This window comes from Pelodiscus sinensis, chromosome 1, assembly GCF_052426305.1.
Source record: "Pelodiscus sinensis isolate ZL-2025 chromosome 1, ASM5242630v1, whole genome shotgun sequence".
Lineage (NCBI taxonomy): Eukaryota > Metazoa > Chordata > Testudines > Trionychidae > Pelodiscus > Pelodiscus sinensis.
The window spans coordinates 276,179,388-276,203,769 of NC_143052.1; the positions used below are offsets into that span (position 1 = coordinate 276,179,388).

Consider the following 24,382-nt stretch of genomic DNA (forward strand, 5'->3'; position numbering starts at 1 on the left):
CAACCCTGAATAAATCATCCCAGCCAGGGCTTTGTGAAAGCAGAATTTAAAAATCTCTAGGAATGGAACTTCCACCACCTCCCTGGGTAACCCATTCCAGTACTTCACCCTTTCCTAGTGAACTAGTTTTTCTTAATATCCAACCTAGATCTCCCTTACTGCAACTTGAGACTATTGCTCCTCATTCTGTCATCTGTCACTGCATAGAAAGATTTAGGTACCTAAGAATGGGATTCACAAAGGCCAGTATGCTGAGTGAGGATCTACCTAAACTTGTCTGTGGGAACAGTAGAGAACAGGCATGGGGTCTCAGGCCTGCTTCTCAAAGGAACATGGCACCTGACTGAGCTAGAGGAGAGTGCCTGTCTAGGTATGCAAGCCAGAATGGTCAATTTTTTCATAAAAATAAGGAGGTGGATGCCCCTCCCTCCCGTGGAGTATGGGGGAGACTCAGGTTCAAGTCCTGCTCTGGCTCATTTGGAGCAAGAACTTGGAGCCAGATCTCCCATGTCCTGGGTGAATGCCCTAACTGATGGGCTATAAGATAGAAGGCTGGCTGGGAATCACTGCCACACCTTCTCTTCCTTAGATGTGTCTTGTTCGGGGCCCCATGAGCAGGACATGCTCATAGTAGCATTTCAGAACAACTGCCAGATAATATAAGGGTGTGTCTAGACTACCTAGTTTTGTCGACAAAAGTGGACTTTTGTCGACAAAACTATACCAGCGTCTACACTACCGCTGAGTTCTGTCGACATAACGTCGACAGAACTCAGCAGTTTTGTCGACCCTGGTATACCTCATTTTACGAGGCATAACACCTTCTGTCGACAGAACTCTGTCGACAGAAGGTGTTATTGCCTGTAACGTTGCGTCCAGACTATGGAGTTCTGTCGACAAAGCAGCTTGCTTTGTCGACAGAACTCAATGTGTCTGGACGCTCTTTGTCGACAGAAGTTTTGTCGACAGTATCTGTCGATAAAACTTCCGTCGACAAAACGCGGTAGTCTAGACGTACCCTAAGTGTGGGAACATCTAGTTTGAAAATCCCATTGGGACTTAGGTGTACACTAGGCAATTATGACATTTAAGCAAATTTGTGCATGCTGTGTAGTAGTGAACTCACTGCTGACATCGCCTTGTGCTGCTCTACCTCTGCAGGGACTTCCTGTGACTTGATCCTACAACCAGCTCACTTTAAAGCCTTTCCCTTTTCAGAACATTCAGGGAACCAATAGCAAAGGGAATTAACACAAATAAACTGATAAAGAGAGGGAAATGACCCCCTTGTGGGGTGTATTAGAATATGGCCCATCCTTCTATCAGGAAATAGTCATCTGGGAAGCTCCTGTCTTCAGTCTGTCCTCTCCTGTGGAGCTTGGAGGAGCTTGGTCTCTTCCCTGGTCTCCTCATAAGTTAACTTCTCTGCTCCTGAATTCCTTGTCTAGACTGTGCATGTCTTGTGTCTCTGCAGGGTGGAGCTGTCTGAGCCCCTTATAGCTTCTTACTCCCCTTTTGTGGGAGGAGGGGGGGGAAGGGCGGTTGCATAACCCATTTCAATTCCCACATAATTTTAAATGCCATGGGGACTTTATACACCTGTATGGCTAGGCTGAGCAGGGGTATTGGGATTCTGAAGTTTGGACTTAGCTGCCTAGCGCAGCAGGGAGGGGCCTAAATTCCATTCAGATATAGCTTTCCCTGCCAAAAGTCTTACAAGTGCGATAGTCACTTTAAAGTCCATGGATCAATGGTGGGGCCTAATACCAGAAGGAATAATGTCAGGCCTAGGCAAAGGGCAATAGGAAAGAACACTGGCAAGAAAGGGGCTTCTGCAACAGCACAACAGAACTTCTTGTTAATCTTTCTGCACACCTCAGTACTTCCCTTCTCTAACCTGCTCATAGCTGTAATCAGTGGCACACATGGAGCTGTGGCAGAATTCCCATCCAGATCACTGCAATTTCCTGCTTACTTTTATCAGCCAATCATGTCAGAAAAGGGAGGATACAGCCTGGATTCATGGGGCCACTGTCTTCAGTCGAGGGAACTCATTCCATCCCCACTTCTGAGCCCTACTTTAAAGACTGAAAGACTGTGCCTCAGGGTGTGTCTAGACTACAGGTTTTTTTTTTTTAAAGTAGCCTTTTTTTGAAAAAACTTCATCTGCATCTAGACTGCAGCCTCAATGATCCTGCAGCTATCCTGGAGTGGCTTGATGCTTGATGGAAGACAGAGCAACATCACGGATTGTTCTCTGTAGTGTCCTGGCTGCTCTTATTATAGTAGAGGCTAAAACTGATCCCAAAAGACACGGGATAGGAAAGGATATTTGATTTTCCTCTTGGTCTCTGGTGCTGCATTTAGGGCAGAACTGAGCCACTGATGCACAAGATTTTAAGGGTGGTGTGGTGGACAGACACTTCAACTTCATCAGAAAGAGACAAGCCATTGAACTGGCCAATTAATTTGATTCTAGAACATGTTTTCATGACTAAACTTTTGATCCCTCACTTCATCTGAAGAGGAAACATTTCATAACTTGACTGATGTTTTTGCTGTCACAAACAGCATAATGAAGCAGTTTTAATAATACTTATCCCTGGGAATTGCTTTATAACCTGACAGTACTCAGTGGGTGCACTTTTAATTGCTGTTTTACATTATTGTAAAAATAATTAAATTCTTCCCTCAAAATATAACAAAAGATGCTTAGACAGAACAAGAATAAGGACTTTTTCAGTTATCTCACAAATACACAATAGAGCAAATAGGAAAACAACTTGCTAGTAGTCATTGATTTAATCTTCATATAACAATCTTCCAAAATGTGAACATGATGTTCATGTTTACTGAATGTAGAGAAAGGCAAACAAAGAGGAACAGTACTGAAATGAGCAATTAAGACCTTATAAAAAAGTAGCAAAAGAGAATGAAAAAAATGAATGCATTTTATTGGTACGCTCACATCTCGAATACTGTGTGCAGATGTGGTCTTCTCACCTCAAAAAAGATATTTTGGCCTTGGAAAGGGTTCAGAAAAGGGCAACTAAAATGATTAGGGTTTTGGAACGGGACCCGTATGAAGAGAGGCTACAGTGACTGGAACTTTTCAGTTTAGAAAAGAGGAGACTGAGGGGGGATATGATAGAGGTCTATAAAATCATGAGTGGTGTGGAAAGGGTGAATAAAGAAAAGTTATTTATTAGTTCCCACAATAGAAGAACTAGAGGAACCAAATGAAATTAATGGGTAGCACGTTTAAAACTAATAAAAGAAAGTTCTTCTTCACTCAGCTCATAGTCAACCTGTGGAACTCCTTGCCTGAGGAGGCGTGAAGTCTAGGACTATAACAGAGTTTAAAGAGAAGCTAGATAATTTCATGGAGGTTAGGTCCATAAAAGGCTATTAGCAATGGGATAGAAATGGTGTCCCTGGCCTCTGTTTGTCAGAGGCTGGAGATGGATGGCAGGAGACAAATTGCTTAATCATTGTCTTTTGTCCACCCCCTTTGGGGCACCTGGCACTGGTCACTGTCAGCAGATAGGCTACTGGGCTAGATGGACCTTTGGTTTGACCCAGTACAGCCATTCTTATGTTCTTATGTTATTAGGAAAAGGAGTAAGAGCCAGTAAGTAAACAGGGCCATCCAGCTAGTGTAACTTTGTGGTCTTAATCACCCTGTTGGCCCAGTCAAATCCAAATCTATGGGCAACAAGCATTCATGTTACAGAGATTCAAATTCATAAGAATGCTAAAGAGGAAAGAAAGTGGGACAACCTGTATATATTGTTGGGATTATTTTTTCCAATGTGCATTACTTTACATTTATCAACATTAAATTTCATTTGCCATTTTGTTGCCCAATCACTTTTAGGTGGGTGAGAATCTTTTTGAAGCTCTTCACAGTCTGCTTTGGTCTTAACTGTCTTGAGCAGTTTAGTATTATCTGCAGACTTTGCCACCTCTCTGTTTACCCCTTTCTCTAGATCATTTTAATAAGTTCAATAGGATGGGTCCCAGCACAGACTCTTGGAGGACCCCCCTAGTTACCTCTCTCCACTCAGAAAACTTACCATTTATTCTTACCCTTTGTTTCCTGTTTTTTTTTTTTTACCATAAAAGGATCCACAAAAGGATCTTCCCTCTTATCACATGATAACTTACTTTACTTACTGGAGCTTGTCGACTGTGGAGCATCTAGATTGCCCTGCTGTGCCAATCAGCTGATCTTCGGCACAGCACAGCGGCCATTTTGATGTAAATGAAGTGGCCATTATTTAAATCGCCACTTCATTTTGCTATGTCTAGTAAACTCATCTACATGGCTCCATTGACGGAGCCATGTAGTCTAGATATACCCACAGTGGCAGATTTAAAAGTAGTCATCCTGCAACAGAAAAACTTTAAAAACAGATTTCAAAGAGAAACTGAAGAGTTACAATTCATTTGCAGATTTGAAACTATCAATTTAGGATTATACAAAGACTGTGAGGTTGCTTCTAGACTGGCATGCTTTTGCGGAAATACTTTTAATGGAAAAGTTTTTCCGTTAAAAGTATTTCCGCAAAAGAGTGTCTAGATTGGCAAGGATGCTTTTGCGCAAAAAGTGCTTTTGTGCAAAAGCATCCATGCCAATCTTGACGCGCTTTTGCGCAAGAAAGCTCCGATGGCCATTTTAGCCATCGGGCTTTCTTGCGCAAAAAATTAAGGTGCCTGTCTACATTGGGCCTCTTGCGCAAGTATTCTTGTGCAAGAGGGCTTATCCCTGAGTGGAAGCGTGAAAGTATTTGCACAAGAAGCACTGATTTTGTACATTACAAAGTCAGTGCTCTTGTGCAAATTCAAGTGGCCAGTGTAGACAGCTGGCAAGTTTTTGTGCAAAAGCAATTGCTTTTGTGCAAAATCTTGCCAGTCTAGACGCACCCACAATGTCTAGCCAACTACAAAGGCAATTTCTCCTATCTTGATGTTCACACCTCCACATCAGCTGCTAGAAGTGGGCTACATCCTCCCTGACTGAATTGACCTTGTTATCTCTGGCCTTCCTCTTCATTGGTACTCCTTTCTTTTCATGTGCCTATATATTTATACCTGCCTCTGGAATTTCCACTACATGCATCTGATGAAGTGGGTCTTTGCCCATAGAAGCTTATGCTCCAATAAATCTGTTAGTCTATAAGGTGCCACCGGACTTTTAGTTGTTTATCCACATGTTTTGTTAGTCATTAAGGTGCTACTAGACTATTTGTTGTTTTTTAAGTTTTTCCTGTTACAGACTAACTCGGCTACACCTCTGAAGCTTTTGGACATATTTCTTTGTAACTTTCAACATTTTTTGAGCTTCCTCAAGGACTTCTTTAAGCAGCACTGGAGGCAGTTCATCTGAATGAATCTTAATATTTTTGAATGAATGTGATATGTCTTTCTGTGTTGGAATATCCCCTGATGTTCCCACTACATTTCAAATTCTGTAGAGATGAAAGGAGTGGCAGGGAAATCTAAATGGCGTTGTGACTTCCCCATAACATTATTGCAGATTCCAAACACAAGATGTTTTAATTATTTATTTTAAAGTATGCCCAGGCTTGTCTTTTGGTCTAAACTGCCAACTGCAGAGATCAACTTCTCTGGATCATAAGATGGCACTTTTGTGACCTGTTTATTTCTTCTATACATTTGTTTGTAAGAACAAAAGAGGAAATAATTCGCCTATTTTTATTGGAATAAGTATTTGCTTAGAGTTCCTTCTGTTTATTTACAGTAACCTAAATATGTAATATCAGGGACTAATGGTCTAATGACAATGTAGCTGTAACAATTTTCACAGGGGTCAAAAGACTGCTGTCCAATTTGTTTTCAAAATAATAATTCCCATCAATAGAGAAGTTATACTGATGGATTTTAAAGGGAGTGAGTGGAATGAGTCCGAATGAGATGGGGCCTTGTGGAGAAGCAGATAATGAAGAACAAGCATCAAGATAAAGATGCCTGAGTCTCCTTTTCCCCCCAAACAAAAAATGACCGAGAAATTATTGCATATTACAATCAGTTGATAGTATGAGATTACTAGTTGTTGTCATGCAACACCTTGGACAAAGAAGAGCATAATGTCATTTATTCACAATATCCAATTTACAAAACATGAATAAAACAAGAGTATCTGTCAGTTTAATCAATGTAAAGTATACTCTGACAAATGTTCTGCAATCTTATTTTAGTGTGAAATTTATCTTTCGGATTTCATATAGTACACTCATATATTCCCGGTATTCATTAAACAGTTTTTAGTGTTTTATCAGGGAATAACAGCTTAGTATGAGAGCTTTTCAGTGACTTGTATTTTAACCATCCATATAGGAAGTTGATAAAACTGTTTGATATCTGACTTTTAAAATATGTGGAGTTATTTTGGTAGAAGAGATAACGTAGTCACTTGTATTCAGTATTATAAGTTGTGCTGTGATTATTTATATGTTTTAGAAGACTTTTGATAGCAAAAGATTGCTCCAAATGGAAGATCATTTTTGCAGTAAGATGACAGATTAGTCTTAATTAAAATTAACAGTACCAAGGAAAAAATTATTGCAGAATACCTTTAAAATATGTCTGGGTTTAATAATATGTATGAGGGCTATATATAAATTTGCAAGAAACAATTACCAAAACTTTAATTTATAATGGGATCCTTGAAAACCCCTTGTACTAGGAAAAATACATTTTTCTCACAGATTCACTTGTGTGTACTCTGTTTTCCATTTAATATACAGCCTCTGTTTCCTAGACTCAGAAAAATCATTCTAATTGGGATTCCTATTAAGTCTTCTAACATATTGCATGTAAATTAGGAGGTAAGCTGTATTTCTAAAGTGTGTGTGTGTGTGAAAGGAACAGCAAATATTGCTGCATTGTTGCTGTACAGCGTGTATCTTTTATGACTAGAAATTTAATTTCTAGAAGTGTTTCCTTATTTTGAATATACTTGTTTTTCTATATGGGGATGTGCTAAAAATGAAATATAAATGCTAAATCTTTCATGCAGCTCTATTGTGATCATTTAAAAATATTTGGTTTTAAATTCAAATAGCCCTAGGATTTCATGTATTAACATAAAGTAGGTATTTTTAACAATTTACTCTGTTTATAAAAACATAACTGAAATACATTCTCCAAGAGAAACAGTTACAACTTTTGAAACATGCAGTGTATATATTTTGAGATATGTGACTAATGAAGAAAGAGAGAAATATAAATCTCTGTACTATGGGAAATATGTACAATAGATTACAATAATATAATCTCTCCAGGTTAATTAGATACATTTTCATTTTAATGGCTTTATTTTTACTTTAAATTTAATGTACAGGAATATGAAGACAATTTCTCTTTAACTTTGTGGCTGAGTTCCCAATTACTATTTTAACATTACGTTAATTATAGAATTAATTGACCATTTATGAAAGAAATTTCTTTTAAACTTATGATTTTGCATATTCTGAGGGTATTTTCTCCAAGACCTTTTATGTTTTGCTTAGGAGGAATGATTTGTTCATTTCTGAGAGATATTTCGTGCAGTTCTCTGGGATCCAAAATTCTAAGTTTGACATCAAGATTCCATTAGTTGGGTTATTTTATTTGTCACACAGCAATGCTTTGTTGAGTTGATCAGAATCAAGCGTAGTGGTGAACATATCACACATCCAAATTTATAGAGAAAACATTTTCTTTTATATAGATGTACATATTACATTTAATTATGCCTTTTTGGGATTGGCTTAGTTACCATGCAGAAACCAATCCCAGTGCAGTATGCTCTGTCCATGTATTGTATGTTTAACCTACTCTTTGCTTCATCTCTGCATTCATAGAATCATACAATCCTAGGGCTGAACGAGACCTCAGGAGGTCATCAAGTCCAGCTCCCTCACCAAAAGAGGACCAGCCCTAATTAAATCATCCCAGACAGGACTTTGTCAAGACAGGACTTAAAAACCTCTAGGGATGGAGATTCCACCATCTCTGTAGGTAACTCATTCCAGTACTTCACCACCCTCCTAGTGAAATAGTTTTTCTTAATGCCATGTACTAAAAAGTCTTTAAATCACAAACTACAGATATTCATAAATAGATGCCTGAGGTACTTTCTTCACATCAAATAGCAAGACTTTGTCACAAATGAGGAGCTTTGGAACAGAGCAGGACAAGAACGACTTGACGTTCAACTCAAGAGAAGAAAGTAGGGATGACTAGGCCACATTCTGAGAAAACCATCTTCCAGTATAGTCTGTCAAGCTCTCACATAGAACATGCAAGGAAAACGCAAAAGAGGAAGACCTCGGAAAACATGGAGAAGATCTACTGAGATTGAAGGATGGCAAATGGCGTACTCCTGAAGTCAGCTAGAAGTTTTGTCTTGAGACAGAGTGAAGTGGAGGAGACTTGTAAATGACCTATGCTCCACTAGAAGTACAAGGATTTAGTAGTATTAGAAGTAATATCCAGCCTAGACCTTCCCCACTGTAACTTGACACCATTACTCCTTGTTCTACCATCCGTCACTACTGTGAACAGCCTCTGTCCATCCTCTTTGGAACCTCCCTTCAGGAAGTTGAAGGGTGCTACCAAATCCCCCCTCACTCTTCTCTTCTGCAGACTAAACAGACCCAACTCCCTCAGCCTGTCCTCATAGGTGATGTGCTCCAGACCCCTAATCATTTTGGCTACCTTCAGCTGGACCCTCTCCAATGAATCTACATCCTTTCTATAGTGGGAGAGTTGGACGCAATACTCCAGATGTGGCCTCACCAGTGCACAATAAAGATGAATAATAATAACTTATCTAGATCTGCTGGAAATGCTCCTCTTAATGTAACCTAATGTGCCTTCAGCCTTCTTGGAGACAAGGGCACACTTTTGTTCATATCCACCTTCTCATCCACTGTATTCACCAGGTCCTTGTCTGCTGAACTGCTACTTAGTCAGTTGGTCCCCAGCCAGTAATAAAGTTTAGGATTCTTCCATCCCAAGTGAAGGACTCTGTACTTGTCCTTGTTGAACCTCATCAAATTTCTTTTGGCCGAATCCTCCAATTTGTCTAGGTCACTCTGTATCCTATCCCTACCTTCCAACATATCAACCTCTCCCCCTAGCTTAGTGTCATCTGTAAAATTGTTGAGGGTGCAATCCATCCCCTCATCCAGGTCATTAATAAAGATCTTGAACAAAACCGGCCCTAGAACGGATCCTTGGTGCACTCCTCTTGAAACCGACTGCCAACCAGACATCGAGCCATTGATCACTACCCTTTGGGCCCAACAATCCAGCCAGCTTTCTATTCACCTTACAGTCCATTTGTCCAATCCATACTTCCTAAATTTGCTGTCAAGAATATTGTGGGAGACCTATCAAAAGATTTGCTAAAGTTAAGATATATCACATCCACTGGCTTCCCCATGTCCTCAAAGCCAGTTACCTCATCATAGAAGCTAATCAGATTGGTCAGGCATGACTTGCCCTTGGTGAATCCATGTTGACTATTCCTGATCACCATCCCATCTTCCAAGTGCTTCAAAATGGATTTATTGAGGACCGCCTCCATGATTTTTCAAGGGACTGAGATAAGGCTGACTGGTCAGTAGTTCCCTGGAACATCCTTCTTCCCTTTTTTTAAAGATGGGCTCTACATTTGCCTTTTTCCAATCATTCAGGACCTCTTTCGATCTCCATGAGTTTTCAAAGATAATAGCCAAATCACATCTGCCAACTCCCTCAGTACCCTCAGATGCATTAGACCCATGGATTTGTGTCTGTCTAGCTTTTCTAAATAGTTCTTAACCTGTTCTTTTTCCACTGAGGGCTGCCTATCTCCTTCCCATATTGCATTGTCTAGTGGAGTAGTGTGGGAGCTGACCTTGTCTGTGAAGACAGAGGCAAAAAAAGAACTGAGTACTTCTGCTTTTCCCACATCATCTGTCACTAGGTTACCTCCCTCATCCAGTAAGGGCCCCACATCCTCTCTGATCACCCTGTTGTTGCTAACATGCCTGTAGAAACCTTTTTTGTTACCCTTCACATACCTTGCTAGTTCAATTCCAATTGTGCTTTTACCTTCTGATTACTCACCTGCATTCTTGAGCAATATATTTATATTCCTCCCTAGTCATAAAATACTGCCAGCTTTCCCCTTCATGTTAGCATCCCAGGGGATCTTTCAGTCCTCTGAGGGAATCAAAGTCTGTTTTTCTGAAGTCCAGGTTCTGTATTTTGCATCTTTCCTTTCTTCCTTTTGTCAGGATCCTGAAATTTACCATCTCATGATCACTGCTGTCCAGGTTGCGACCCACCTCTACTTCCCCTACTAATTCCTCCCTGTTTGTGAGTGACACGTCAAACTGTGCACAGCCCCTGGCAGATCCTTCAGCACTTGTACCAGGTAGTTATTCCCAACATTCTCCAAAAACTTCCTGGATTGCCTGTGTACTGCTACATTGTTCTCCCAGCAGATATCAGGATGATTAAAGTCCCCCATGAGAATCAGAGCCTATGATCTGGAAGTTTCTCTTAGTTGTCTTAAAAAATCCTCGTCTATCTCATTCCTAACGTATTTTGTCCATTTAGCTGGCTTAGACTTTGAGTCTGTTTAGCCAACTGAACTATTTACTTATGGCATTTAGCACAAACATTCTGTTCTCAGCCTAATGATCTATTTAAACATCTAATTCTATTCTCCAAGAAATGAGGCCTTCCTCTATCTGAGGCCTTCCTCTATCTGTACAGTGTTTTGTTACTGAAATTGCTATATGCAAGAAAACTATGTCCAGATATATCTGTGTAGAGTGATGAGTGATGAATGATATGATTCCTTACCTAACTGATAGGGAAGTTGTGTAGATTAATTAACTGGTGTTCGGTAAGCCCTTTGAAAGCCTCAGATGGAAGTTATAAAAGAAATATTAATAATTCAATGAAAGTTACAAAATTCCACACTGTCTCAGGAACCAGGTCCTGGATGTTTACTTCATGTGAATATGAAAATCTGCATATGAAAATCTGCATTCCTTTCTAACTATGGCTTTTTTACTGAGGATTGATTTGCAACTGCAATCTTGAAGATATTAAAATTCTAGAAATGTAAACAATTTAGTGAACTTAGTGACCAAACTTTTCAAACCTAAGCTTTAGCTAAGTTGTGTACAAAGTATTTGAATAGTTTTGTGGGTTTTTAAAAAGATACAATAGTTAATAGAGGTAAAAAGTACTTGGGATAAAATACAATGTGAATTTACCAACACCCCCCCTCCCAAAAAAACCAACCAAACAAACCCATATCATACCAGTTTAACCTGGTCTATTTCTCTGACAAAGGAAATGTAGTAGATCAAATATAGCTAGATTTCAGTAAGTCCAATGGGTCATATTGAAAGATACACTGTTAGGCTGGAGGAAAATTACTAGCGGAGGTCCTAAGGGATTGGTCTTTGAACCAATCTTAACATTTTTATTCATGACCTTGGCAGAAAAAGTAGGAATGTGCTAATAAAATTTGTGGGTGAAACAAAGTTGGGAGGTTATTACCAAAAAGGATGAGGAATATCATATAATCTGTAGGATTTTGAAAACTTTAGTAATAGAAATTAGATGAATTTTGAATAGTGCAGAGTGTAAGGTCTTACACTTAGGAATTAATTGTAAGGGATTTTTACTTTTTAGCGGGGGATGTATCATACAAAAGTGTTCAAAAAGTAGAAAGACCTGTGTATATTTGTGCCAATGGTGAGATACAGTAGTACAGTAGTTGGGAACCGTCAGCCTTGGATGGATGCAATTCATCAGGGTTAGCCACTGGCAAGCAGCTTCCAGATGCTTTGTTTACTTGAGCATCCACAGGCCTGGAGCCCTGCAGTTCCCAGTTCCCAGGTTATGGGAGCTGCGAGAAATGGCTCAGGCTGGGCGACTACTTTGCACATCTCCCATTGCTGCGAATGGTGAACCACAACCAGTGGAAGCTGCAAGTGGCCATGCTCGCAGGCACTCAGGCAAATAAATTGTCCAGTGTCCTGGCAGCAGCTAATGCTGATGAACCACATTTATCTGCAAGGTTCATCAGCTTTAGCCAGCATGAAGGCTAATACAGACTTAAACCCCTACAACTGGTCAAAAAGTTATATGTTCTGTAGGTACTTTATAAACTTTAGTCAGGGTAGCTTTTTAAATGTCAAAGTTCTTTGTTCTAATTAGCAATTTTGTGTGGCTAAATAAGTAAAGCAATTAATATAGATAATATTCATGAACCTTTGATTCTTTGTGTGGGGGTAGGGTGTGTGTACACATGCATATGTAGACAAACGCACAGTGGCAAATATTTTAAAAGTTATAAATAATTAAAAACATGGTTTAATGGAAAGTATTTCATAACCTCTACTACAGGCTTGATTTGCAGCTCTATGTGATACATTCTATTATGTGTTTGTAGAGAGAGTACACTGTGTTTACTTACACACACACACACACACACACACACACACACACACACACACACACTCACACCTATGTCTTTTTCCCTTTCTCTCTCAGGAAGATGCATATATACTGTGGCTGGTTATCCATACACATTATAAAATGCATTCAATATACCTAGGGCCTCTGACTCAGTTATGAGTATAATAATGGTTTGCAGAGCCTTTCATGCTTTTGTCATGCCTAAGTCCATAATGACACAAAGTCATTGCAGTTTGGTACCTCATATAAAATATGTTGGTGATATCCCTTTGTTATGTCCCACAAAAACAAACAATTGTAACTGGTGCTAACAGGAATTTACATTGATAGCCAGATGCTATATCTATGCTTGGAGTTATGGTTATGGTTCCTAGTTCAAGCAGATATATCTGTGCTAGCTCTCATGGGTGCAGTGCATCTACAGTGCATCCGTAGCTTGAAATAAGGTATGCAATTTGAACTATGCAAATTGTGTAGCTTATTTTGAGTCAAGTTTGAAATAGTTTATTTTGAAATTTGGTGCTATCTACACAGCACTTATTTTGAAATAAATTACTATTCCAAAATGTCCCTTACTCCTTGTGGAATGAGGTTTACAAGGATGTCAGAATAGCAAGCTCATTATATTTCAAAATAATAGGCATGCTCAGATACCTCCAGTATCCCAAAATAGCACTGCAATGTAGACATAGCCATTGAGAGCTAAATTAGTGTAACTCTGATAGAAGTTTCAGGGGGTAGCCAACATACAACTTCCATCCCACCATCAACCTCAGTCTGGACCAGTCCACATGAGAAATCCACTTCCTGGACACTACAGTACAATTAAATAATAGACAAATTTCCACCACCCTATATCAGAAACCCACTAACCACTACACTTACTTTCATGCCTCCAGCTTCCATTCCAGACACATTTCTCAATCTATTGTATACAGACAAGCCCTAAGATACAACCAGATTTGCTCCGACCCCACAGACAAAGAGCAACACTTATTGGATCATTATAGAGCATTTCTAAAACTGAAATACTGACCTGGAGAAGTGAAAAAACAGATTGACAGAGCCAAAAAAAATACCCAGACATGAACTACTTCAAGACACACCCAAAAGGGAGAATAACAGAATTCCACTTGTTATTACGTACAGTCCATAACTCAAACCCCTCCAACTCATTATACACAATCTGCAACCCAACTTGGAAAATGATCCCTCATTCTCAGAGGCCTTTGCGGAAAAGCCTATTCTCACTTACAGACAACTCCCCAACCTGAAAAAAATTCTTTCCAGTAACCATGCTACACAATCACATCATAAGCATCCAGGAACCCGGCCCTGCTATCAACCTCAGTGCCAATTCTGTCCCATACCTATACAAGCGAATTCATCACTGGAGCCAAAAACATAAGCTACCAAATCACAGGATCATTCAACTACACGTCCAGTAATTTGAACTATGCCATCAAATGCCAGCAATGCCCCACTGCTATATATATTGGAAAAGCTGGACAGTCCCTAGAAGAATCAACGGACACAAATCAGATATACATAAAGGGAACATACAGAAACCTGTTAGAGAGCACTTCAATCTACCTAATCACTCTTTAAAAGATCTCCAGGTGGCCATCTTGTCACAAACCAAATCTACAAGTCAAATACACAAAGAGGTGTTGGAATTACAATTAATCCACAAGTTCAATTCTCATGCAGATGACCTCAACTGAAATGAGGGATGGCTGGGACATTATCAACCTAACATTCAATGAAGGTGCAAACAGCTCTTTGTCTAGATTCTTGTGTTAGTTCCCTTCCTATCTATTGCCTTCCTTTGATCCTTATCTGCTTCTTTTTAACTATCCAATCTTCAGGTGCTTACAGATTGCCAGTTCTGCCTACTTGTTTTTCCCTTTGATATTTTCCTCCCCTCTGCTCCTTGTTTTCCCCCCCCCCCTCCTTTTTCCTATATTTTTGGGACTGCATATCCTCAACTCAAAACTTCGGTCATCTGAAAAAGTGGGCTGTGCCCACAAAAGCTCATGATACCATCCACATGTTTTGTTAGTCTATAAAGTGCTACCAGACCATTTGTTGTTTTTTAAATGTATTCTGATACATTTTAAATGTATTCAGTAATAAGCAGTAACATGGTTTACCTCCCCCAAGTACAAACCAACCTGGATCCCATGGGCATGCTGTTATAGCTGAGGGAGAAGTGCCCCACCCCCAACCTGGCAGCTCCATGTATGGCAGCATGCTCATTAAGCATCTGCGTGGCTATGCTGCCACGCAGCTTAGAGGGGACCTTGCCCATGGGTATGTACTTGTGACAACTCACCCATGTCACTGCTTTCCATTTCTCATTCTGCTGCATCTACCTCGTGGAGAGCATAAGGAAGGAACTCAAGATGTGAATTACACTTCCAGCCCTAAGTATAAATTTAGCATAAGAATTAAATGAATAGAGAGACAAAATTAATTCTCACCCCATTGGGTCCCTACCTCTTTTTTTTTCCTTTTTAATAGTTTGTCTGTTTCTTTGTCTTTTTTCATCTTCTTTTTATATCATGCTTCTCATATCACTCTAAATGTACTGAAAATTACAATCCTTTCTCAGTTACTGAACCATGTCACTCTCTTCTTTATACCTTTTCACTGTCTTCCTATCCCCTTTCATATCTAGGTAAGTCTTTCACCAAGGCCCTGTGCTTCTAGCATAACCCAACAAATCTATGTGAAGCTCAAGAATTTTGAAAGAAAACTTTCAGATCTTCCCTAATGAGGAAACTCTGCCTGAGGAAAAGAATTTGGAGGAATCTCTGCTAAGGAAGCCTAGCTTAAGTCATCCTTCCATGCCCTTTTCCATTGAGTTTTCTTGTGAGAGGGCACTATCAATCCTTCAAGATTCAGACAACTACAAACATTTTTATTATGAGCCTTTTTTCTTTTATTGTAGATTTTTAAAATTACTGTATATATTCTTAGGGTTGACTTGGCTTGCTACAGTACATTCCCACTACAATAAAAAATAACCGCTAACCTTAGTTGTTGTACCTTTTTCCCAATTTCTCTACAAATTAAAATATCACCCACTCAATCCCACTCATGAACATAAATAAGTAACACAATCCTGAGATAGTTAAGCTATTTCCCCCTGTAGAATGGGAAGTAAAAGATAAAGAAAAATGTGCTTTTTTCTTTCTTTGTTTTTTTGAATACTTGATATGCTCAGTTGCTACAGTCATGGGACGTATATAAATATCTATATAGACACACAATTCTTCACTAATTCTTTAATGATAATTTATTTCTTCTTTTTGTAGCTGTCCCTCTGTTTCAGGTTGCTCATTGTACTCTTTCTTCCCAACAAACCCTCACAATGTAACCCTGCCTTTGTAAGCTGAGTATATTCACATTTGACTGACAAGCATAGCTTTTGCTTCCCATCATCCTGTTTTTCCTCAAGGATTGTGTTAGGACAAGTGTGAAAGTCACTGACTAATCTTGTTATTGTTTATGTACCTTTAGCAACTGAATTAATTTTCTAGTAGGACTTACTCTGAAATACTTCTCTCTACATAGGAAAACATAATGGAAGTTATTAGAAATCAAGAATTTTTACTACTGCCAGCTGAGGAACTACATAAACTTCTTGCCAGTGATGACGTGAATGTTCCTGATGAAGAGACTATTTTCCATGCCTTAATGATGTGGGTTAAATATGATATACCAAGGAGATGCAGTGACCTCAGTATGCTTCTTGCCTATATAAGATTACCACTGCTTCCACCACAGGTAATTTATTCTTTTTTTCTTTCATAAGTGGCATATTAATGAATTATTGCAAAATACCAATTAATAACTGGTATTTTTACTTACATTTCTGATAGTTTGTATACAAAAGCAATTCAAGATATAGGATTCAAATGTATAGATAGTTTGGTGATAATTCCCTTGTGTTTCTAATCTCCAGGGCTGTGTCTAGACTGCAACAGACTGCCAACAGAGAAATGCAAATCAAGGTCTTTGGAAGTGCAAATGAGCCTGGGATTTAAATATCCTGGACTTCATTTGCATACTCACATTCCAATGCTGTGCCGATCAGACTCAGTGTCGAAAGTGAAAGTAAAGTGTAGCCGTGGCTCTGCCAACAATGGGGAGCTTTTTTGGCAGCTCCTGTACTGCAACCCTCTGTCGGCAGAGGGATGCAGTCTAGACGTAGCCTAGGAGTACATCTACACTGAAATGCTATGTTAGGATTCTTCCAGGATCCTGAAATAGCTATTTCATGTCTTGACAGTATTTCAAAATATCTTGCAAAAGGGCTCGCTATTCCAATGTTCCTGTAAACCTCGTTCCACTAGGATTAAGGGACATTTTGGAATGTGTTTTATTTAAAAATGTGGTGCTGTGTAAACATTGCCAAATTATGAAACAATCTATTTCACAAATAACTCGAAATACGCTACACAATTTGAAAATAAGCACTTGGAAGAGGGTAATGTGATCAGGAATAGTCAACATGGATTCACCAAGGGCAAGTCATGCCTGATCAATCTGATGAACTTCTATGATGAAGTAACTGGATCTGTGGACATGGGGAAGTCAGTGGATGAGATATACCTTGACTTTAACAAAGCTTTTGATACATCTCCACAATATTATTGCCAGTAAGTTAAGGAAATATGGATTGGATAAATGGACTGTAAGGTGGATAGAAAGCTGATAGATTGTTGGGCCCAATTGGTAGTGATCAATGGCTCGATGTCTGTTTGGTAGTCAGTTTCAAGTGGAGTGCCCCAAGGATCTGTTCTAGGGCTGGTTTTGTTCAACAACTTTATTAATGACCTGGATGAGGGGGTGGATTGCACCTTCAGCAAGTTTGCAGATGACTCTAAGCTAGGGGCAGAGGTACATGTGTTGGAGGGTAGGGATGAGGTCTAGTGTGACCTAGACAGATTAGAGGATTGTGCCAAAAAAAATCTGATGAGGTTCAACAAGGACAAGTGAATAGTCCTGCACTTTGGATGGAAGAATCCCAAGTATTGTTACAGGCTGGAAACCAACTGGCTAAGTATCAGTTTGGCAAAAAAGGACCTGGTGATTACAGTGGATGAGAAGGTTGATATGAACAAAAGTATGCTCTTGTCACCAAGAAGACTAATATCATATTAGGGTGAATTAAGAGGAGCATTGCCAGCAGATCTAGAGAAGTGAATATTCTCTTTATTCTGCACTAGTGAGGCCACATCTGGAGTAAAGAATGTGAATGTGATTTAATTTGATAACAGAGACTTGACGGGATGACTCGCATGACTGGAGCACTGTCATGGAAGGGTATAAACTGTTCAGGAAGAACAGAAGGGGGAAAAAAGAAGGAGGAGTTGCACTATATGTAAGGGAACACTATGATTGCCCAGAACTCCAGTATATAGGGGGAGAAAAGCCTGTTGAGAGTCTATGGGTTAAGTTTAGAGTTGCAAACAACAGCAGTGATGTTGTGGTTGGTTCTACTGCAGGCCACCAAATCAGGTGGATAAGGTAGATGAGGCTTTCTTCAGACAACTGAGAGAAGCTTCCAGATCGCAGGTCCTGGTTCTCATGGGGGATTTTAATCACCCTGACATCTGCTGGGAGACCAATACGGCACACAGGCAACCCAGGAAGTTTTTGGAGAATGTTGGGGATAACTTCTTGGTACAAGTGCTGAAGGATACGACTAGGGGCCGTGTGCAGCTTGACCTTCTGCTCACAAACGGGGAAGAACTCATAGGGGAAGTAGAGGTGGGTGACAACCTGGGAAGTAGTGATCATGAGATGGTAGATTTCAGGATCCTGACCAAAGGAAGAAAAGAGAGTAGTAAAATACACACCTTGGACTTCAGAAAAGCAGACTTTGACTCCCCCAGAGAACTGATGGGTAGAATCCCCTGGGATACTAACATGAAGGGGAAAGGAGTCCAGGAGAGCTGTCAGTATTTTAAAGAAGCCTTATTGAAGGCACAGAAAGAAACCATCCCGATGCGTAGCAAGAGAAGCAAACAGAGCAGGAGATTGGATTGGCTTACAGGGGAAATCCTTGGTGAACTTAAGCACAAAAAGGGAGCTTACAAAAAGTGGAAACTGGTACAAATGACCAGGGAGGGGTATATATGTATAGCTCAAGAATGCCGGGGGGTTATGAGGAAGGCGAAAGCACAATTGGAATTGCGACTGGGAAAGGATGTGAAGGATAACAAGAAAGGCTTCTACAGGCATGTTTTCAAGAAGGTGATCCGAGAGGGTGTGGGGCTCCTGCTGGATAAAGGAGGTAACCTAGTGAAAGATGATGTGGGGAGAGCTGAAGTACTCAATGCTTTCTTTGCCTCAGTCTTCACGGACAAGGTCAACTGCCAGACTAATGCGCTAAGTGACGCAAGATGGGAGGAAGATGGTCAGCCCTTGGTGGGTAAAGAACAGATTAGGAACTATTTAGAAAAGCTACGAGGAGTCCTGTGGCACCTTGTAGACTAACTGAAGTGTTGGAGCATAAGCTTTTGTGGGCAAAGACCCACTGCGTCAGATGGATGAGGGGGTGGATTGCACCGTCAGCAAGTTTGCGGGTGACTCTAAGCTAGGGGCAGAGGAAGATGTGTTGGAGGGTAGGGATAAGGTCCAGTGTGGGTCTTAGCCCACAAAAGCTTATGCTCCAACACTTCAGTTAGTCTTTAAGGTGCCACAGGACTCCTCGCCGCTTTTGCAGATTCAGACTAACACGGCTACCCCTCTGATACTTAGAAAAGCGAAACATACATAAATTCCTGGGTCCAGACTTAATGCATCCGAGAGTACTGAGGGAGTTGGCAAATGTCATTGAGGAGCCTTTGGCCATTCTCTTTGAAAAGTCGTGGAGATTGAGAGAGATCCCGGAAGACTGGAAAAAGGCAAATGTAGTTCCCATCTTTAAAAAAGGGAAGAAGGATGATCCAGGGAACTATAGGCCGGTCAGTCTTACCTTGGTCCCTGGAAAAATGATGGAAGGGATCCTTAAGGAATCCATTTTGAGGCTCTTGGAAGATCAGAAAGTGATCAAGAATAGTCAGCATGGATTCACAAAGGGATTGTCGTGCCTGACCAATCTGATTCGCTTCTATGATGAGGTAACTGGCTCTGTAGACATGGGAAAGTCTGTGGATGTGATATACCTTGACTTTAGCAAGGCTTTTGATACGGTCTCCCACAATATTCTTGCCTGCATGTTAAGGGAAAGTGGATTTGATAAATGGGCGGTAAGATAGATAGAAAGCTGGCTAGAACACCAGGGCCAGCGGGTAGTGATCAAAGGCTCGATGTCAGGATGGCGGTCGGTTTCTAGAGGAGTGCCCTAAGATCTGTTCTAGGACCAGTTTTGTTCAATATCTTTATTAATGACTTGGATGAGGGGATGGATTGCACCCTCAGCAAGTTTGCAGATGACACTAAACTAGGGGGAGAGGTAGATACACTCGGGGGCAGAGACAGGGTCCATCTGTTTCTTAACAGATTAGAGGACTGGAACACAAGAAATCTGATTAGGTTCAACAAGGAAAAGTGCAGAGTCCTTCACTTGGGACAGAAGAATCCCAAGCACTGTTACAGGTTAGGAACCAACCAGCTAACTAGTAGTTCTGCAGAAAAGGACCTGGGGATTACAGTGGATGAGAATTACAGAAACCTGGTGGGATGGGATGCATGATTGGAATGTTGGGATGGAAGGGTACAGCTTGCTCAGGAAGGACAGACAGGGAAAAAAGGGAGGAGGGGTTGCCTTGTATATTAAAAATGTACACACTTGGACTGAAGTGGAGATGAACGTAGGAGATAGCTGTGTAGAGAGTCTCTGGGTTAAGCTAAAAGGGGTAAAAAATGAGGGTGATATCATGCTAGGAGTCTACTACGGGCCACCTAGCCAAGTGGAAGAGGTGGATGAGGCCTTTTTTAAACAATTAACAAAACTATCCAAAGCCCAAGATTTGGTGGTGATGGGGGACTTCAACTATCCAGACATATGTTGGGAAACTAACACAGTGGGGCACAGGCTATCCAATAAGTTTCTGGACTGCATTGGAGACAACTTTCTGTTTCAGAAGGTTGAAAAAGCTACCAGAGGAGAAGCTGTTCTGGATTTGGTTTTAACAAATAGGGAGGAACTAGTTGAGAACTTGAAAGTGGAAGACAGTATAGGGGACAGTGATCATGAAATAATAGAGTTCATGATCTTAAGGAAAGGTAGAAGGGAGACCAGCACAATTGAGGTAATGGATTTCAGGAAGGCAGATTTTGATAAGCTCAGAGAATTGTAGGTAAGGTCCCATGGGAAGCAATACTGAAGGGAAAAACAACTGAGGAGAGTTGGACGTATTTCAAAGGGACGTTGTTAAGGGCCCAAAAGCAAACAATTCCGCTGTGTAGGAAAGATAGAAAATATGGCAAAAGACCAGCTTGGCTTAACAAGGAGATCTTGCATGATCTCAAAATAAAAAAGGAGTCCTATAAAAAATGGAAACTAGGACAAATAACAAAGGATGAATATAGGCAAGCAACACGGGAATGCAGGGGCAAGATTAGAAAGGCAAAGGCAAAAAATGAGATCAAACTAGCTACAGGCATAAAGGGAAACAAGAAGACCTTTTATAAATACATTAAAAGCAAGAGGAAGACCAAGGACAGGGTAGGCCCACTGCTTAGTGAGGAGGGAGAAGCAGTAACAGGAAACTTGGAAATGGCGGAGATGCTCAATGACTTCTTTGTTTCGGTCTTCACCGAGAAGTCTGGAGGTGTGCCTAACATACTGAATACAAGCAGAAAGAGGGTAAGTTTAGAAGATAGGATACACAAAGAACAAGTTAAAAATCACTTAGGAAAGTTAGATGTCAGCAAGTCACCAGGTCCTGATGAAATGCATCCCAGGATACTCAAGGAGCTGATAGAGGAGGTATCTGAGCCTTTAGCTATGATCTTTGAAAAATCATGGCAGACAGGGGAGATTCCAAAAGACTGGAAAAGGGCAAATGTTGTGCCCATCTATAAAAAGGGGAATAAGAACAACCCAGGAAACTACAGACTGGTCAGTTTAACGTCTGTCCCAGGGAAGATAATGGAGCAGGTAATTAAGGAAATCATATGCAAACACTTGGAAGGTAATAAAGTGATAGGGAATAGCCAGCATGGGTTTGTGAAGAACAAGTCATGCCAAACTAATCTGATAACTTTCTTTGATAGGATAACGAGCCTTGTGGATAAGGGAGAAGCGGTGGATGTCATATAACTAGACTTTAGTAAGGCATTTGATACGGTCTCGCATGATATTCTTATTGATAAACTAGGCAAATATCACTTAGATAGGGCCACGATAAGGTGGGTGCATAATTGGCTGGATAACCGTAGTCAGAGAGTTGTTGTTAACGGTTCTAAATCCTGCTGGAAAGGGATAACAAGTGGAGTTCCTCAAGGGTCTGTTTTGGGACCCGTACTGTTAAATATCTTCATCAATGATGTAGATATTGGGATAGAGAGTATGCTTATTACGTTTGCAGATGATACCAAACTGGGTGGGGTTGCAACTTCTTTCGGGGATAGGGACATAATTCAAAATGACCTTAGCAAGTTAGAGAAATGGTCAGAGGTAAACAGGATGAGGTTTAATAAAGAGAAATGCAAAGTGCTCCACTTAGGAAGGAACAATCAGTTCCATACATACAAGATGGGAAGCGACTGTCTAGGAAGGAGCATGGTGGAAAGGGATCTAGGGGTCATAGTGGACCATAAGTTGAATATGAGTCAACAGTGTGATGCTGTTGCAAAAAAAGCAAATATGATTCTAGGTTGTATCAACAGGTGTGTTGTAAGCAAAACTCGTGAAGTCATTCTGTTGCTCTACTCTGCACTAGTTAGGCCTCAGCTGGAGTACTGTGTCCAGTTCTGGGCGCCACATTTCAAGAAAGATGTGGAGAAATTGGAAAGGGTACAGAGAAGAGCGACAAGAATGATTAAAGGTTTAGAGAACATGACCTATGAAGCCAGGCTTCATGAACTGGGCTTGTTTAGTTTGGAAAAAAGAAGATTAAGGGGGGACATGATAGCGGTTTTCAAATATTTAAAAGGGTGTCACAAGGAGGAAGGAGAAAATTTGTTCCTCTTGGTTTCTGAGGACAGGACAAGGAGTAATGGGCTTAAAGTGCAGCAGGGGAGGTTTAGATTGGACATTAGGAAAAAATTCCTAACTGTCAGGGTGGTCAAATATTGGAATAAATTGCCAAGGGAGGTGGTGGAATCTCCCTCTCTGGAGATATTTAAGAACAGGTTATATAGACATCTGTCAGGGATGGTGTAGACGGAGCTTGGTCCTGCCTTGAGGGCGGGGGGCTGGACTCGATGACCTCTCGAGGTCCCTTCCAGTCCTATTATTCTATGATTCTATGAATCAACCGTGTGCCCTTGTAGCCATGAAGGCTAATGGAATATTAGGTTGCATTAGAAGGAGCATTGCCAGCATATCCAGAGATGTGATTATTCTCCTTTATTCAGCTCTTTTGAGGCCACATCTGGAGTAGTGTGTCCAGTTCTGGGCCCCGCACTACAAAAAGGATGTGGATGCATTGGAGAGGGTCCAGCAGAGGGCAACCAAAAATGATTAGTGGGCTGGAGGGTATGGGGTCTGTTTAGTCTGCAGAAGCAAAGAGTGAGGGGGGATTTGATAGCAGCCTTCAACTTCCTTTAGGGAGGTTCCAAAGAGGATGGAGAAAGGCTGTTCTCAGTAGTGACGGATGGCAGAACAAGGAACAATGGTCTCAAGTTGCAGTGGGAGAGGTCCAGGTTGGATATTAGGAAAAACTATTTCGCTAGAAGAGTGGTGATGCACTGGAATGGGTTACCAGGGAAGTAGTGGAGTCTCCATCCCTAGAGATTTTTAAGTCTTGGCTTGACAAAGCCCTGGCTGGGTTCATTTAGTTGGGTTGGTCCTGCCTAAGGCGGGGGGCTTGACTTGATGACCATCTGAGGTCTCTTCCAGGTCTATAGTTCTATGATTCTATGAACGAATTGGAGAGGGTCCATCAGAGGGCAACCAAAATGATTAGGGGGCTGGAGCACATGACCTCTGAGGAGAGTCTGAGGAATTTGGGCTTATTTAGTCTACAGGAGAGAAAAGTTAAGGGGGATTTGAGAGCAGCCTTCAACTTCCTGAAGGGAGGTTCCAAAGAGGATGGACAGAGGCTGTTCTCAGTAGTGACGGATGGCAGATCTAGGAGCAATGGTCTCAAATTACAGAGCGGGAGGTCTAGGTTACATATTAGGAAAAACTATTTCACCCGGAGGGTGGTGAAGTATTGGATTGGGTTACCTAAGGAAGTGGTGGAATCTCCATCCCTAGAGGTTTTTAAATCTTGGCTTGACAAAGCCCTGGTTGGGATGAGTTAGTTGGGATTGGTCCTTCTTTGGGCAGGGGGCTGGTCTTGATGACCTCCTGCAATCTCTTCCAGCCCTATGATTCTATGATTCTGTGAGGTAAAGGTGCAGTGTAGACACACCCTACATGACTGTTCTCCATTTAGCTAGCCTAGACTGGCCTAAGAATGATTTTTATAGTAATGGTGAGATTCACAATGGGCAAGTCGGTGCCTAAATCCAAAATCTGGGAGCCACTGGCATTCACAAAACTCCTGTTCTGCTGCTGACTATGCTTGTGGACACCTATAGTCACTAACAGTTTCCACGGTTAGCCTCTAAGGTTCCTTAATATCACTTGCAGTCTACATTCACCACTGCATAAGTCCTGACTTCACACCCAGGAGGTTGGTGCATCATTTACACGTATGCCTAAGCCCTAACACTGTGCACAAACTAGGCATTCCTCCACCTTTCTTGCTTA

The 24,382-nt window shown here is 40.9% G+C and overlaps 1 protein-coding gene across 1 annotated transcript in view; it reads left to right on the plus strand.

Moving 5' to 3' along the window:
• KLHL1 (kelch like family member 1) overlaps positions 1 to 24,382 on the plus strand; it is a 405,445-nt gene that overhangs the window by 225,392 nt on the left and 155,671 nt on the right. The window contains exon 5 of the mRNA XM_006129049.5: positions 16,078 to 16,290. Coding sequence (XP_006129111.3) covers positions 16,078 to 16,290 — 213 coding nt within the window. The remainder of the gene's footprint in view (positions 1 to 16,077; positions 16,291 to 24,382) is intronic.